This window comes from Hyperolius riggenbachi, chromosome 1 (assembly GCF_040937935.1).
Source record: "Hyperolius riggenbachi isolate aHypRig1 chromosome 1, aHypRig1.pri, whole genome shotgun sequence".
Lineage (NCBI taxonomy): Eukaryota > Metazoa > Chordata > Amphibia > Anura > Hyperoliidae > Hyperolius > Hyperolius riggenbachi.
This window is the reverse complement of record NC_090646.1, coordinates 148,043,487-148,062,491: the sequence shown is the minus strand read 5'-3', so window position 1 is coordinate 148,062,491 and position 19,005 is coordinate 148,043,487. Positions and strand designations below refer to the sequence as shown.

At 42.3% G+C, this 19,005-nt stretch overlaps 1 protein-coding gene across 3 annotated transcripts in view; it reads right to left on the bottom strand.

Annotated features, from left to right (window-relative positions):
* The window catches only part of IRF2 (interferon regulatory factor 2), a 151,532-nt gene that overhangs the window by 2,314 nt on the left and 130,213 nt on the right, over positions 1 to 19,005 (bottom strand). For all 3 annotated transcript variants that reach the window (XM_068268891.1, XM_068268874.1, XM_068268883.1), the window contains exons 7-8: positions 16,997 to 17,158; positions 12,694 to 12,734 (exon numbers count right to left, since the gene is read on the bottom strand). In XM_068268891.1, the coding sequence (XP_068124992.1) occupies positions 12,694 to 12,734; positions 16,997 to 17,158 (203 nt within the window). The remainder of the gene's footprint in view (positions 1 to 12,693; positions 12,735 to 16,996; positions 17,159 to 19,005) is intronic.

Sequence of the window (19,005 nt, the reverse complement as noted above, 5' to 3'; positions counted from 1 at the left end):
TTGCAGATCTGCTAGAGGTTTTTTGTGTGCACTGGGCCTCTGTGACAGTAGCTGGCCAAAAAGCTGGAGAACCTCTGTAGATTTACAAAAGGTTAACTTTTTGGCCAGCTGCTGTCACAGAGTTCTGAAGAAGTGGGAAGTATGCCCACAACAAGCATGGTGCGAAAAGCAATAAAGATATTTTAGATAATCTCTTTATCTGTGATACAAGTCCATATTTAGGGAGTGAAGTATATTTTACCACCCTTCCTCCCCCTTTCAAACTGGCAGCCTCAATTAACCTCTCACTTTAGTTGTCGTTTAAAGAGAAACGGTTAGGCTTGGTGGTATATCCTCCACAGTCAGCACGTGGTGTATATCCTGACGTGAAGGAGGTACACACTCTAGCACGAGGAACCAGGATATCCCCAGTTTAGTGGAGGAGAGGACTGACTCCCGTAGGAGATGTGGCGCACAGAGCAGGCGTAGATCCGAGCAACCACAAACAATACTTAAATACAATGGATACGATATTCCTAGCGTATTACAATTACAGCCATCAATGAAGCTACAAATGACTGACTAACATACAGTGGAGGAAATAATTATTTGACCCCTCACTGATTTTGTAAGTTTGTCCAATGACAAAGAAATGAAAAGTCTCAGAACAGTATCATTTCAATGGTAGGTTTATTTTAACAGTGGCAGATAGCACATCAAAAGGAAAATCGAAAAAATAACCTTAAATAAAAGATAGCAACTGATTTGCATTTCATTGAGTGAAATAAGTTTTTGAACCCTCTAACAATAAAAGACTTAATACTTAGTGGAAAAACCCTTGTTTGCAAGCACAGAGGTCAAACGTTTCTTGTAATTGATGACCAAGTTTGCACACATTTTAGGGGGAATGTTGGTCCACTCCTCTTTGCAGATCATCTCTAAATCCCTAAGGTTTCGAGGCTGTCTCTGTGCAACTCTGAGCTTGAGCTCCCTCCATAGTTTTTCCTTTGGATTAAGGTCCGGAGACTGACTAGGCCACTCCGTGACCTTAATGTGCTTCTTCTTGAGCCACTCCTTTGTTGCCTTTGCTGTATGTTTTGGGTCATTGTCGTGCTGGAACACCCATCCACGACCCATTTTCAGTTTCCTGGCAGAGGGAAGGAGGTTGTCGTTCAGGATTTCACAATACATGGCTCCGTCCATTTTCCCGTTAATGCGATTAAGTTGTCCTGTGCCCTTAGCAGAAAAACACCCCCAAAGCAAAATGTTTCCACCCCCATGCTTGACGGTGGGGATGGTGTTTTGGGGGTCATAGGCAGCATTTTTCTTCCTCCAAACACAGCGAGTTGAGTTAATGCCAAAGAGCTCTATTTTGGTCTCATCAGCACCTTCTCCCAGTCACTCACAGAATCATTCAGGTGTTCATTGGCAAACTTCAGACGGGCCTGCACATATGCCTTCTTGAGCAGGGGGACCTTGCGAGCCCTGCAGGATTTTAATCCATTGCGGTGTAATGTGTTTCCAATGGTTTTCTTGGTGACTGTGGTCCCTGCTAATTTGAAGTCATTCACTAACTCCTCCCGTGTAGTTCTAGGATGCTTCTTCACCTTTCTCAGAACCATTGACACCCCACGAGGTGAGATCTTGCGTGGAGCCCCAGAGCGAGGTCGACTGATGGTCATTTTGTGCTCCTTCCATTTTCGAACAATCGCACCAACAGTTGTCACCTTCTCTCCCAGCTTCTTGCTAATTGTTTTGTAGCCCATTCCAGCCTTGTGCAGGTCTACAATTTTGTCTCTGACATCCTTAGACAGCTCTTTGGTCTTTCCCATGTTGGAGAGTTTGGAGTCTGCTTGATTGATTGATTCTGTGGACAGGTGTCTTTTATACAGGTGACTAGTTAAGACAGGTGTCCTTAATGAGGGTGACTAATTGAGTAGAAGTGTCTAACCACTCTGTGGGAGCCAGAACTCTTAATAGTTGGTAGGGGTTCAAAAACTTATTTCACTCAATGAAATGCAAATCAGTTGCTATCTTTTATTTAAGGTTATTTTTTCGATTTTCCTTTTGATGTGCTATCTGCCACTGTTAAAATAAACCTACCATTGAAATGATACTGTTCTGAGACTTTTCATTTCTTTGTCATTGGACAAACTTACAAAATCAGTGAGGGGTCAAATAATTATTTCCTTCACTGTATGTATACTGTATTTCGGCGATGAACCGATATATAACATAAGCAAGGAACGCTAGCTAGGAACTGGAACAATACAAGAAACAGGACTCAGAAGGATTCACTACTTCTATGCAGAAGTGAGCGCAATCCACGCAAGGTAACAGGAACAGGACTGAACTAACTAAGCACGGGTAAATCAAAGTGAATCGAATCGAATCCCGATCGGACATGTTGGATTTAATCGTATCGTAAATAGAATCGTAATTGAATCGTATAAAGAATCGTATCGTGTAGATGGGGCTTTAGATTTTCTGTTAGATTAGCAGCAGATAGATCATCAGATACATTTCTGATCTATCTGATGTGTTTAGGAACATTTTTTACTAGGAACAGATTTCCAATAGATTTCATTATGAAATGTACTGAAAATTGATCTGATGGCATTTTTTTTGGCATCAGATTTCCATTAGGTCCAATGCAAACTGATAAGCCATCTCAACAGATCGACCTAGATTTTCCAGAATATCAGATCGATTGAAAGCGATCGAAGTCGGTCACAAATCGATCAGCCAATCGATTTGAAATCGATCGCTAATCTGCTGAGTGTATGGGCCTCATTAGATTATTTTCTGTAAAGTACTGGTAGAGACTGGTCATCATCTCTGGTGCATTGTCTTCTGGTTATCTCCTGCTGAGTAGAACAATGCTTAATTGCTTGGCAGATAGATGTTAGGCCTGGGGCACACCAGAGGAGTTTTTCTGAGCGTTTTGAGTTTTTAAATCTGCTGCTAATGTTATCCTATGTGTCTGTGCACACTGGAGCAATGAGGTTTTGTAAAAAAAAAACATAGCATTACATTGGGAAGAGCTTTTAGAGGTTTCAAAAGCTCTTCCCAATGTAATGCTATGGGATTTTTTACAAAACCTCATTGCTTCAGTGTGCACAGACACATAGGATAACATTAGCAGCAGATTTAAAAACTCAAAACGCTCAGAAAGACTCCTCTGGTGTGCCCCAGGCCTTAGATAGATAATATCTAACATGTTGGAAATTACCTATCTGGCAGGTAAATCTAATGCTGGGGATACACGGTACGTTTTTGCAGCTCGATTTCAGCTCCCGATCTTATCTTCCTCTCGTTTCTCTTATCGTTTTCCATTCACTTCTATCAAGAATCGGGCGTCAAAACAATCAAAAGGGTGATCGGACATGTCGGAAATTATCAATCGAACCATCTAATCAGCTACAAAACGAACTGTGTATTCCCAGCATAATGCTGCGAATACACCGCTCGATTCTGAGTCATTTAGATGGCTCGATAGATAATTTCCGACACGTCCGATCTCCCGCCCGATCGTTTCTGCGCTTGTTTCTGCATTGAGGACAATGGAAAAAGATTTAAAAAACTAGCGGAAGATAAGAGAATCGCCCGCAAAATCGAGCGCAAGAATCGACCGGTGTATTCCCAGCATAACAGAAAATTGTATAGTGTGTACCTAGCATAAATCAGGGAGAGGAAAGATTTTACAATGGGCGAGACAAAATCATTTATACATAATTATTGTAAAAATTAAGCACTTTTGTTCATTACGTTATTTCCACTACAGTTCCTCTTTAGGCTTGTTTTCATCAGAGCCCTTCTCATATATGTCAGCTGCACTTCCATTAATGGTAGAGCATTTCCCCCTGCAGGCCAGGCCTGCTCACCCCCACCCCAGTATGCTGCACTGCAGGCATACATGGTGCTGCTGTTCTGCCCTTACCTGCATATATCTATAGAACTAACTGAACACGTTACTTCATTCATGCAACACAAACTCTAAGGCAGGGGTCACATTCGTCTTTCAGTTTTCTACATTTTTCAGACAACTGAAAGACAAATGTGACCCCTGCCTTCCAGAAGCGAATGTAATTTATAGAGAAAACTGACAAAATGTGCAGGATGTTTTTTTTCTGAGCGCGAAATCTACATTCATGTGTGGCCTAGCCCATTGATTAATAAGAGCCCTCAGTTGAAATCAGTTTTTCTGTGCAGAAAACATGTACAAAAGCAGACAAGTGTGACCCCTGCCTAAACATGGCAGGTTATTGCTTGTGAGTTCAGACATATCCCCTATAATCTGCCCTATGAGTTGATGCGCATTACACAAGGAGCGCAGCACATTCTTCTCAGCACAACAGAGCTGTTTTAGAGAGAGGACTCCACCCTAAGAAACCACCAACAAAGCTTTCACAAGAAAGGAACTCCTTTCACACAATATAACAATGGTTGGCATAATATGCATGTATCACTATATATTTCACTTTCCCACATGCTGCATCTATTTCACTACCTGTGCACCTTTCCTGCATGCTGCATCTACTTCACTACCTGCGCACCTTCCCTGCACCTATTTCACTACCTGTGCACCTTTCCTGCATCTATGTCACTACCTGTGCACCTTTCCTGCACCTATTTCACTACCTGTGCACCTTTCCTGCATCTATGTCACTACCTGTGCACCTTTCCTGCATGCTGCATCTACTTCACTACCTGCGCACCTTCCCTGCACCTATTTCACTACCTGTGCACCTTTCCTGCATCTATGTCACTACCTGCGCACCTTCCCTGCACCTATTTCACTACCTGTGCACCTTTCCTGCATCTATGTCACTACCTGTGCACCTTTCCTGCATGCTGCATCTATTTCACTACCTGTGCACCTTTCCAGCATCTATGTCACAACCTGTGCACCTTTCCTGCATCTATTTCACCACCTGTGCACCTTTCCTGCATCTATTTCACTACCTGTGCACCTTTCCTGCATCTATTTCACTACCTGTGCACCTTTCCTGCATCTATTTCACTACCTGTGCACCTTTCCAGCATCTATGTCACAACCTGTGCACCTTTCCTGCATCTATTTCACCACCTGTGCACCTTTCCTGCATCTATTTCACTACCTGTGCACCTTTCCTGCATCTATTTCACTACCTGTGCACCTTTCCTGCATCTATTTCACTACATGTGCACCTTTCCTGCATCTATTTCACTACCTGTGCACCTTTTCCGTATGCTGCATCTATTTCACTACCTGTGCACCTTTCCTGCATCTATTTCACTACCTGTGCACCTTTCCTGCATCTATTTCACTACCTGTGCACCTTTCCTGCATGCTGCATCTATTTCACTACTTGTGCACCTTTCCTGCATCAATTTCACTACCTGTGCACCTTTCCTGCATCTATTTCACTACCTGTGCACCTTTCCTGCATGATGCATCTATTTCACTACTTGTGCACCTTTCCTGCATCTATTTCACTACCTGTGCACCTTTCCTGCATGCTGCATCTATTTCACTACCTGTGCACCTTTCCTGCATCTATTTCACTACCTGTGCACCTTTCCTGCATCTATTTCACTACCTGTGCACCTTTCCTGCATGATGCATCTATTTCACTACTTGTGCACCTTTCCTGCATCAATTTCACTACCTGTGCACCTTTCCTGCATGCTGCATCTATTTCACTACCTGAGCACCTTTCCTGCATCTATTTCACTACCTGTGCACCTTTCCTGCATGCTGCATCTATTTCACTACCTGTGCACCTTTCCTGCATGATGCATCTATTTCACTACTTGTGCACCTTTCCTGCATCAATTTCACTACCTGTGCACCTTTCCTGCATGATGCATCTATTTCACTACCTGTGCACCTTTCCTGCATCTATTTCACTACCTGTGCACCTTTCCTGCATGCTGCATTTATTTCACTACTTGTGCACCTTTCCTGCATACTGCATCTATTTCACTACCTGTGCACCTTTCCTGCATGCTGCATCTATTTCACTACCTGTGCACCATTCCTGCATGCTGCATCTATTTCACTACTTGTGCACCTTTCCTGCACCTATTTCACTACCTGCGCACCTTTCCTGCATCTATTTCACTACCTGTGCACCTTCCCTGCACCTATTTCACTACCTGTGCACCTTTCCAGCATCTATGACACTACCTGTGCACCTTTCCAACATCTATTTCACTACCTGTGCACCTTTCCTGCATGCTGCATCTATTTCACTACCTGTGCACCTTTCCTGCATGCTGCATCTATTTCACTACCTGTGCACCTTTCCTGCACGATGCATCTATTTCACTACCTGTGCACCTTTCCTGCATTCTGCATCTATTTCACTACCTGTGCACCTTTCCTGCATGATACATCTATTTCACTACCTGTGCACCTTTCCTGCATCTATTTCACTACCTGTGCACCTTTCCTGCATGCTGCATCTATTTCACTACCTGTGCACCTTTCCTGCATGCATTTCACTACCTGTGCATCTTTCCTGCATGCTGCATCTATTTCACTACCTGTGCACCTTTCCTGCATGCTGCATCTATTTCACTACCTGTGCACCTTTCCTGCATGCTGCATCTATTTCACTACCTGTGCACCTTTCCTGCATGCTGCATCTATTTCACTACCTGTGCACCTTTCCTGCATGCTGCATCTATTTCACTACCTGTGCACCTTTCCTGCATGCTGCATCTATTTCACTACCTGTGCACCTTTCCCGCATGCTGCATCTATTGCACTTCCTGTGCACCTTTCCAGCACACACTGTGTATATTTCACTTCCCGCATGTTCCATTTTATGCATCTGTATGTCACAAAGCTATTTACAGGTCCCCCCCCCCCCCAAAAAAAAGTGTCGTACCTGCACAGATCTAATAAAACGTGTGCCTAAATTGAGGCTTTATAGCACAGTTAGGTTCATAGCCCCCCTCCCCCCAAAAAAGTCTCCCAACTCCTAGATGCTGATATGAATATATTATCTGTCTTTGTCCCAAAATGCAACCATGTTACATCACTGATTTTTCCATGAGGAGATTGCAGATCTCATATTTGAATACTTTTTAAAAATAGTTGGCCTTTGAAGGGAAGGTATTCCTAATCACAGCACTGCTGTATGACCATTTTCCAAAGCCTCCCCATAGTGCTTCAAGTGCCTCCCTCTTCTGTGCATCAGAACTAGTGATCTGAGAAACTATTATCGGGTTTCTCTGTAAAGAAGTCAGAGACTTATATTAATGTTTTCTCTAAAAGATGCATTAGTGCTTATTTTCAGGGGACGTCTTATTTTCCATCAATCGACATTTAAATATAGTCATGTCATGACATTCTGGAACATCATTGTAACGCTCCAAACCCTGAATTCCATCATCCATGTACAGCAACACTTGCTAACCCCTTACTGTTCTGGTCTCATAGGGTCTTTTAAATACAATTTTAGGGCTCCCACTTTCCACAGGTCTATCAGTCTTGCTGCATTCTATTTCCAATTGTTTTTACTTTTGTTTTTTATATGTATCCCGAAGCTGCCTGGACACTATTTAAATCAACTTTTTTTATGAACTGTAACCAGGGCTTATGTTTGGAGGAGAGATTATATTTCAAGCAACCTCAAAAAACAAACAAACAAACCCTGAAATCATGCTAGGGCTTATTTTCAGGGTAGATCTTATTTCCAGGAAATCTGGGCATTTGCATATCACCCCTGCAACTAATCCACCTTCTGTGGTTACGCAGAGCTGCTCAGGTACTGAGGTTTGTAGAAAAAAAATGCAGCTGATAAGACTGAACAAACACAAAGCAATTATTATCCACTTCAGCCTACAGCATTGAAAATCTTATGCATCCGAGCAACGTTCACCTTCCATTCATTCGCCAATAACTATGGCTACTTATCACAATTAATTGATCTAGATCTTGTTTTTTCCGCCACTAATTAGGATTTCTTTGAGTGGCACATTTTGCTAAGAATTATTTTTTTTCTAAATCCATTTTAGCAGGAAGATTAAGACAGAAATGGAAAAAATTCATTATTTCTCAGTGTTCGGCCAATATAGTTTTAAATTAATACATGCTACCGTAATTAAAACTCATGTATTTTATTTGCCCATTTGTCCCAGTTATTACACCATTTAAATTATGTCCCCATCACAATTTATGGCGCCAATATTTTATTTAGGAATAAAGGTGCATTTTTTCAATTTGCGTCCATCACTATTTACAAGCTTATAATTAAAAAAATATATAATAAGATACTCTCGACATGCATATTTAAAAAGTTTTTTTTTTTAATTAAAAAATGTATTTGGGTAATTTTTGGTTTGGGAGGGAAACAGATCATTTTAAATGTTAAATAATGTAATTCTTTATTAAAAAAAATGTATGTGGGTGCAGTTTACCATTTGGCCACAAGATGGCCACAGTTAAAAAAGTCCTGGAAGCGTACGATCACGCTTCCAGGAACAATACAGAGCATGGGAAACTTTTTTTGCAGAAAAACTGCGGTCTCTGACAAGAGACCGTCTGTTTTTCTGCGGGGAACTTAGATCGGTGAATGGGAATTATATTCCCATTCACTGATTGGGGAACTAACGGCAGGCAGCAGGAGCGAACGCGGGAGCGTGCCCGATTGCGCCTCATGCAGCGGCAGCAGCACAGTCTATCTGGACGGATATATCCCTCCAGATAGACTTAAGTGTCTTAATTCAAAAAGAAGGGAAATTCAGACCCTGGGGTCTGGCACGGTAAACTGCACAAAGTATATGGCCCTACTGGCTAGTATACAACAACTGAACTCAAGAAAAGGAGCCAATCTAGGTCAAAATAGGTATATCAAATAATCAGAACTTCTCACACATGTGGTGCAAAAAAATCAAGAATACATTTTATTCGACAATCTAATAAAACATAATAAAACATTTAAATCTCCCAATTAAAACCAATAGTCATTGGTATACCAAGCCCATATAATAAATAAATAAATGCTATGTCATCAAAAATGTTCATCAATTGTAAGCATACACAGCAGGCTACAAAATCCAATATTGCACAATATTGGATTTTATAGCCTGCTGTGTATGCTTACAATTGATGAACATTTTTGATGATATAGCATTTATTTATTTATTATATGGGCTTGGAATACCAATGACTATTGATTTTAATTGGGAGATTTTAATGTTTTTATTATCTTCATATGGAGGCAGTCAGCGCTTCAGTAGATGTAAATGCAAGGAGCCTTTAGCATAGCAGTCAATAGATGTTAGTGCAAGAAGCCTTTAACATAGCAGTTAATATAAGATCAGTCAGCAGTATGTCGAGGGATTCCCCCATCAGGTGTGAACTCACCAGATATGAAGACCGTCAGGGCCAAATCACGCATCTGGGGTATAGGCCACTCCACAACCTCTCTGGCAAATCTCCTTCCATTCGATCGGAATGCCAAGCATATAGTGAGCTTAGCTCAGTACGAGCACGTGGGGAACTGCTATGTTAAAGGCTTCTTGCACTAACATCTGTTTGACTGCTATGCTAAAGGCTCCTTGCATTAACATCTACTGAAGCGCTGACTGCCTCCATATGAAGATATTTTTGTCAATGTAACACACTTTTTACAGGAGCGCTCCACATGATAGGAAGTCTATGGACTTTTTAATGTGTTTATATGTTAATGGACTTTGATTATATATTAATCACCGTTGGTCCAGATTTTGGACGTCTGCTCCCAGTATAGATTATTGTATGTTGATTGAGCGCAGCGTTTTCTTTGTATTTTTATTATGTTTTATTGGATTGTCAAATAAAATGTATTCTTGATTTTTTTGCACCACATGTGTGAGAAGTTCTGATTATTTGATATACCTATTTTGACCTAGATTGGCTCCTTTTCTTGAGTTCAGCAGATAGACTTAAGTGGTTAAATACAAGGAATATACTGTTCAGTTCTGAGGCAGATAAAAAAAAAGAATCAGCAATCTGATAAAACCAAACAAAAAAAAAGTCAGTTAATTCTCTCAGTGCTCCCTGCAAAGTGAAACTAAAGCAAAAAACACCATTTTATAACGGTTGGTTTTCAAGTAGAACAAGTCTATAAAAGGTAATCATGGCGTGGCTAATCCAGGAGTAGAGACGAAAAAGCTATAATTCCACTTTAAGGCTACTTTTCCACCAAGACGTTGCGTTTTAGGGGACGTTATGGTCGCATAACGTGCCCCTAACGCAACGCATGGTGGTGTTGAAGTTGGACGTCAGATTGAGCTGCGTTATATAGCTCTCAAAGCAGCCGCTCCAGGTTAGTGATAGGAACTCCGGATCTTTTTAAGGATTCGGATCATTTGAATCGGATCATTGAAAAGATCCGGATCTTTGAACCAAATCATTTGAATCATTTTACTAGGGAAGCAGACTGGGGGAAATGACTAGCAGGACAGGACTTTCCCTGCACTGTACATTCTGTATGTTCCTGTTTCTTCCAGACTGACATCCACTGTGAACCGAATCTTTCATTGTGATGATCTGGATGATTCGACTCACAAAAAAGATCCGGATCAAATGAACGATTCGTTCATGATCTGGACAACACTACAGTCCCACCATGAGTCTCCACAGTGCAGTGAATATTAATTAGCCATGTGGCTGTCAGCGGAGGAGGAGGGGAGACCTCCTCCTCCAACATTACTGAGCATGTGCAAACAGTCTAACGTGGCTTAGCACAGTATAACGTAAAGCATGCAGCACTTTGTTTAAACGTGCTGCGTTACTATGTAACGGAACGTGTGTACTGTAAACAAGCACATTGATTTTACAGTGCTGTGAGTTAGGCTGCATTACTGGCTGCTGTAACGTGGGACTTTAATGTCCCACTGTGAAACCAGCCTTAAGGCGGTAAAATCAGTAAGATTAGTGAATCACTATTGATCAGAAGGTGATTTTTGGTTGCTCTGGCATATTTGTTATAAACTTGCTCACCCTGTAAGGGTTGGGGCGATGAGTAATATTTGTATAGAAACAAGATTTCACCACTGTCACACTTGAGATAGATCACGACAAAAATGTGCTCAGGTCTAAACTTGTGAGTCACTGAATTATTTTGCTTTTACTGATAACTAACAGTACAAATACTCTACTGAGACCTACATTATGACATAGAAGTACATTTGTGTTGCCCCATATAAGCACCCCACACAGGATGCACCATTTGGAAGTTGTCTGACACTCTGCACTGGAGTGCAATTTCAAGGTATGGAGAATCATTTCCATCTGACGTCTGCAAAACATAAAAAAGCCCATGATGGCGCAACATTTTTTATGACAAATCAGTGGTGGCAGCTCTGCAACACTGACCATTCCCACACGGACCTTGTGAGGCACAAAGCTCAGCAGCAGTCATGTGACCACTGCTTTTTACCTTCAGACAGGGATCACACTTGTCAGCTTTCGTGCGAGTTTTCAGCACAGAAAAACTGATTTCAACTGAGAACTCATGTTAAACAATGGGCTAAATCACACTTGAATGCAGATTTTGCACGCAGAAAAAAAAAATGTCTCTATAAATTACATTAGCTGCTGTAAGGCAGGGGTCACACTTTTCTTTCAGTTTTCTACTCTTTTCAGAAAACTTAAAGACAAGTGTGACCCCTGCCTCAAGCTTAGATATTTATAAACTTTAAAAAAAAAAAACTTTTAAAAAATGGTTGCAAAGGGTTTAAGATAAGATTACAAAAATAAATGCAAGAGAAGCCCAGGTATTGTTAATGGAGTGTGAAACCCATTTATGGGAGCACTGGTTAGCTAGTATTTTCAATCACATCGATAAACGCAAAACCTTGCTCTGTTCACATTTAACACATTTCTTCTATTTGAACATTACAAAAAGCGGTGTAATAAAAACCCCCTTGATTAAAACACAAGTGGATACATATGCCAAGATGGATTACCGCAAATCTGGCTGTGAGAGCACAAAAACGCAACTCCCACAACTTGCAACACCAACCATGACACCTTGCCTGCAACTATCTCACGGCAGTGGCTTGTTGTTGTTGTCAAGCAAAAGTCTATTCCAGCAAGATTGGTTTGAGGATCCCAGCAGAGACCAGCGTCTCTGATACAGAGAAGATTACCACAAGCCTTCCAGTAGCATCCTATGAGGGATAGTTATTTCATTTGTTAGCAATCATTGGGATCCCTTAGATACAGGTGTGATTGGTGCTTCAAGCGCTTGCAGTTTTGAGGTGTTCTCTCACAGCCAGCTGTGCAGTTATCCATCCATCCAGGCATAAGTATCCACTCATCCACACATATTTTAAGGAAGGGTTCTTATTACACTACTTTTTGTAAAAACCATGTTCAAATAAAATAAATGTGTTAAAATGTGAATAGAGCACGGCTTAGCATTTATTGTTGTGATCTAAGATAAAGTTACGTACTAAGGTGCCTTTTTCACTTTCACACCGTGTGCAACACAGGTGGCCATAGCAACACACGGCACTTGCATTGCCATGTGATTCGGTCTAATGCGCTTGCAATCCCATTCATTATGTTTGTGTAAATTTGTCTGCAACCATGTATTGCAACTCCGCACTGAAACGCAACACATGGGTGGAAACAACAGAGAGTTCAGTCTATGCACTATTAATGTCTAGTGGGGAAGGGGCCTAAAGGAAGAAATTACTAGGCACAGTGTAGAAAAACACTTCACTTACCCTGCTTTCTTCATCACTGGGAACGCTGTCCGTTTCACTCTCTGACAAGAGGAAAGAATAAAAGAAATTAAATCAACATATATACTACTGTGCAAAAATCACTACAGTGCTTCATTGTTGGAAGATTTGGAGAAGTGGAAAATGAGGTGTGTTGCTAGGGAAACTAATCAGTTGAAATTGTAACTTACATTCTCTAACCTGCACTTTTCCATTGTAATATGAACATAGCTCCCAACTGTCTTTTTTTGTTGAAGGGACAGTCCCGCTTTGGGAACCCAATCAAAGCAGGTGGTTTTGGTACGGGGCGCTTACCGCCGGCTGCCAAAACCAAGCGCCCCATAGCAGCACTGCAATGCTGCGCCGTGCGCGAAAGGGTAATTTGGGGCTCCGCCGATTGCTAGAACCCGAATTAGATCTCCCTCCAAGTTGCGACAACTCACAGGGGAGTAGTAGTTAACACCGCCGGAGAGTATTGCGGCTGCAGGGAGGGCCTTCATTCGGCCAACTCACCTGCGAGGTGTACATACATACGCAAGCCAATCCCTCTGTCCCTCTTTCTTCCTCATTTGCCCCTTTCAGGACAGATGTACAGATCTATGCAAGTATATGTGTTTTTCTACTAAAGAATGGGTTTAACCTTCTGGGGACCGCGCAGCGTAAATCCGACGCCACACTTGCGGCAGCCTTACTGATGCGGCGTAGGATTAAAGCCACTCGCCATTTCCACTTCCAACGCGATCATGCGTACCCGAGTCGGGAGATTAAGCTGTCATATGACTGCTGACATCTCACACCTCAGTGATCAGGAGCCATCACGAGTGGCTCCTGATCACTACAATCGTTGGCCGATCACAGTGATCACTATTGGCAGCGGCGGTCTGAGGGGGAAGACAAGGACAGGGACTCCCCTCCCCTCCGCACTGGCCGGCATCTCCGCTCACACTACCTTAAGTGTTGGGTCCTGGATTGATGACTTAAACAAGCCACGTCCCGGAACTTGGCGGCAGTGCGAGCGGGGATGCCGGCCAGAGCGGAGGGGGCTAAATTTGCTCATCGCTGGAGCCTTGGAGGTGAGTAAAGGTTGCTGGCAATACGGGAGACACCTGGCTACACTGGGGATACCATGCCTAGCTAACTGTACTGGGGATCCAGCTACGATCCTCTGTTCCCCATCGCCGGGTCCCATCAGGCCTCTAATTAGACTGCAGCTGTGTGGCCGCTCACGTGCTCACTCCCACACACGTCATCCGGAGCTTACTGCGCTGGCTCAGTACAAGAAAACTTTGCACTGCACCTGCATAGTAAGCTCCCGATGACGCACGCAGGAGTGAACATTATACGTCTTGTTAGACAAATATTAGACCTGGAGATGCCCCAGGTAAGTGTCAGTTTTTGTTGATTTAACCCCTCCACAGAACCCCTTTAAGTGTAAATGAGGCCTTAGGGTGTGCCGGGGGCGACAGAGGTGTCGTGTGGTTGTGATAAGGGGTTTGGCAATAGCATGGCTTAAGCATCCCTCTTTGTTATCTCAAAAAGTTGGGAGGTATGATATGACTGGATTATTTTGGTACACAACCCAAAATGGTTTCCTTCAACCATCAAAAATAAAGGTTTTCAAGGCAAATGAGTGTGCATCATGAGTGAATGCAGGGCCATTGTGGACAGTAACGCCTTACCAACAGATCACAATCATTTCCGTAGCTTCCATGCACATCAAGACCTGATGATCTTTAAAAATGATTTGTAGATTTGTGCAGAATTTACCCCATTAAGGCAAGATTTTTTCTCTTTTATATCTGCACCCTAGCAATACTCTGCCTGACCTTTTTCACTTATGGAGGCATATAAAAAATTCAGAGCGCACTGAATACAGTGAATGGCGGACTGTGACATTCAGGATAAATCAATTCCCGTTCTCCAAGTCCTGTTGTATAATGACAAAAGGAAATGGACTTAGGCTGGTTACCATGGTGGAAGAAGAGAATTCAACGCTGAACAAAGACATACATTTCCACAATGAACAGCCAATGATCTGACAGAATGCCAGTTTAACTGTACTTCATACTTCTTCCATGAAACACTGACCAACACCTGCCTGTAGTCACTTCAGAGAGCTCTGGTACTGCTTCCAACTCTCTCTAGGTTTGTTACAGGTTTACACACCACCATTTAACAGGATGAATTAGGCCACTGAACCAGTTTATTATAGTGTTGAACTCTGCAGTCTTGCTGTATGTCATGAGCAGTGCTGCGGTTGTGGGTTTTGCTGTAGTACGCTGTGCTGCCTGGAGAAATGTTCATGTTGTAGGGGATTTGCAAATCTGAATAAGAAGTGATGTTCTTGCAAGTTCAGTTACTCCTCCTGTTGCTGAGCTACCAAGACCAACAGACCAGAAATCTGATACAAGCAGAAAACGGAGTATGGTGAGTTTCTGTTTACTATGTAGGACTACTGCTTTTCTCTGTTACTGGAACGGGTGTACACAGCCACCTGCTCATAATACAACTATACATAAAGAAATTATGTACTAAGCATCAGTAACAGCATTGTGTTTGTAATATTTAAAGATCCAAGCTGGCAAACCCCAGACAAGGCCGTATCAGACTAAATTGCTACCTGCTCTACAATGCAACATATTTGTGAGCTCTGTGAGAGCCGCCGCTCTATCCTGTCCATCTTTGTGCACACGGGCTGCTGTGCTTTATGTGCCTCCCAATGCCAATTATTTAGCTGCAGCCTGGCACGAGGCAGAAGGAGACTCACAGCCAGGGGTAGAAATAGACGGAGTAGCTCACTTTACATGGAAGTAGGAGGCTTGGAGGCTGCAATCCCAAACTTGTACTGGCTCTCTGACTAGTATGTGCTGATGTGTTTTGCAGGTGCTGGATCATTAGCTCCCTGGTAAACCATCTGTTGGAGCAGTAACATTAACAACAAAGCACAGAGCTCTTGTCCCATCTCGCCTAAGTGAACACGGTTATCTGATAAGCAAACAAGCAGGACTGGAAGGATGCCCACATAAACATTTCCTAATCTGAACTCACCAGTTCTAATAGAACTTCTTGGCAGCAGTCTCCAGAAAGTCCCCAACCAGTGTGATGTGAAAATGCTAGCTGTAATCATTCTAACTGAAGAATAGCTCAACATCTGTTCATTTTAGCAGACGACACTAAAACATGTGCACAGCTCAGCTGTAATATCTCAGCGACACAAGTTCCAACCATGACAACCTGACTATCTACTAATCTAAGAAGAGCTACCATTACATAAGTAGTAAAATGTCCCTATGTTCTGTCACTTACTGCAATTTGTAAACACTAGATTTTCAATGCTAACTTTCTGCTTTTAACATAATCCCATGTTCAGCTGTAGAGACTTGTACAGTGAGTGAGTAATAGAAGTACATGGTACATTGTCGCCTCCTTTTCCTTCAACAATAAGTTGTTCCAATTGGCCAACTGTCACTAGCCCATTAACCCTGCCACAAATATCACATGATTAGCATGGTGACAGTTGGCCAATGGGAGCAGCCTAGTGAGGCAGGAAGGGGTGTGCAAAAGTTACAAATCAGGTCTAGTCTAAGTCCATAAGCAGTAGGACATAATTCGCTTTAAAAATTCTACATTTCATGTTTTGGTTCCTGAATTTCAAACAGGCTCGATGTGCTTCCCTGCTGTGTTAACAAGGATAGGGTTTCTTCAGGCAGAATCCTTCTAGTCAATGGTCTTCTGAGCCTAGGCCCTGGTAATTTAACATGAACTAAACAAACACCTTGCAGAAATAACGTTTTGGAGCTTTTAAACTGACAAAGGTTTTACACAATGGGGGGGGGGCGGTTCAGGAGCAGATTAGGCAGGGAGGGGTAAGTCAGAACAATGTGGTTCGGAGTCAGAGACAAGGTTGCTTTGAGGATCAGTGTTGACTGGATGTTCTTTAGATATGGAAGGAGGAAGGGTTAGCAAAGGTTGTACATATACATATCTGCCGCTCGTCTTCTTTTTATGTGGTGTGCGTCATGCCAGCAACTGTTTGTTCAGCAGAGTAGACATCACCCCCCCCCCACCACCAAAATCAACAGGTTAGGAGTGCAATTCTTCTACAACTAAGTGATTGAAAACCATATAAAAAATGTAAAACAACTGATAAACACTTAGAAGAGATGATTATGTAGCAAATGTTTTAGCATATGCCTAGCTGTTGATGTACCTAGCCTATACCTAGCCAATACAGCTGGCTGCCAAATTGTTATTGGCTGACAGGAAGGGACTAATGCTTCATGGCATTACAATATAAGTCACTTACCTTCGTAGGAGGAGACCGGTGAGATTTGCAGTGGGTAATGTTGAGAACGATGTGTTGGCTGCTCATCGCTTTCTGTCATTACTTCAACCACTTGACAGACGTCAGGGGGATTGGAGACAATCATTTCTTCTACCATATTATTGTTGTATCCATGTGCATAGGCTACAAAGACATGTACAAATTATAGCATTCAACTAAGAAGCAGAAGAAAGCCATAGGATTACTACATGATCAGATACTTTTGATTCCCTTAGCAAAATGTGCTAAGTGTTTAATGAAAGGAGGAAATAAATAATACAAATGTGGGGTACTATTTTGTAGATGTGGACATCATGGGAGTCCCTATGAGAAGTAATATAGACAAATATCGACTGGATCCCACAACAACCCAATGTTTGTATGTTCTACTCATGCTCGTGTGTGTCCTCTGGGTACCAATTTAGGTTTTATTACTCCTTCCCCCACCATTTTAGCCTTAGAGTATGGTACAGTGATCTCCTGTGACAGCAATGGCAGTGGATGGAAGGATTCAGTTTCTACTTGCACCTCAGTTCCAGGTAGTTTGGCAGGGCCTCCCTACAGGCACTTTTTTTCGTAACACTAATGCACTTTAAATCCTAAGTAGACAACCTTTCCAGATAACATTGTGGAACAGTTAATGCGACTTATCAGGTTTCTGAGCATTTATGTTATTAAATACACAAAAAAGCAGCAGGTGTGCGCACCATGTGGACTAGCAGTTACTGAACACCTACACAAAATCAAAAACTCTAGCCTGCTTAAACACTGAGGGAAAATGCAGTTTCCGCTGTGCAATTTTATGAACGAGTTAAATGAGAGGTGGACTGAAATAGACATTAAAGTGACTCATTCTTAAACATATGAGGTTAAATACCCCCAACACTATTTGTGCCTCTACAGACAAACATATCGAAGGGCAAGACACTGTAGTAACTATTCTATGCGCAAGTTAAGCAGCAGCAGCAAAAAAAAAAAAAAAAAAAAAAAAATCAGGTCTTTGTACGGCTGCTGTGATTTTAGTGCTGGTGTTGTCAATAAAGATATTCTATAGTCTATGAAATAGACTAGGATAACATCATTAAAAAATCATACTTGCACTATTAAAAGCAATTAGTATTAAGTGACAAGTGCCTGACAAGTAATAGGATGTTATAATCACAAAAGTAGGTCGGCACCGCCAATAGTATTAGGCCTAGTGCACACTGAGCGGTTTTTGGAGCGATCCGCCGGCCGCATCCGCCTGTAAAAACGCTTGGCTAATGTATTGCAATGGGATAGTGCACACCGGCGGTTTAAAGTTTTTGCCAAGCCGCAAACGCGCCTCCTGCTGCACGTTTGCGGTTTTTGGAAGCGTTTCGTCCTAAATGTAAAGTATAGGAAAAACGCAAACCGCTCTGAAAAACGCTACTTCAGAGCGGTTTGCCAGGTGTTTTTGTTACAGAAGCTGTTCAGTAACAGCTTTTACTGTAACAATATGTGTAATCTGCTACCCAAAAACGCACCCAAAACCGCTAGGTGTGTTTAGAAAACGTCTCTAAACATACCTAGAATCGCTCTGAAATCAGCTCCAAAAACCGCTAGCGTTTTGTGGATCTGCTAGCGGTTTTGGTGTGCACTGGGCTTTAGATAGCTCTTTTATTAAAGTGTGGCAGCAATGGCAGACGCTGTTTTGGGCCTAAAAAGCCCTTTTTCAAATTGCAAAAGGCCAGAACCTGGCTTTTTGCAATTTGAGGCCCGAAACAGCGTCTGTCATTGCTGCCACACTTGAATAAAAGAGCTATCTAATACTATTGGCGGTGCCGACCTACTTTTGTGATTATAGCTGTTGTCCCTGGAGGCACAGGGGCTGAGGTACTGGCATGCCATCTTATCCAGTGGGTGCTCCTCCATATACTTCGTGTCACAAGTAATAGGATGTTCTAAGGGGACCCGATAAACGGCCACGTCATGAAAGGCATAAGCTCTACGGAGGTCATCCTATCGTTGTC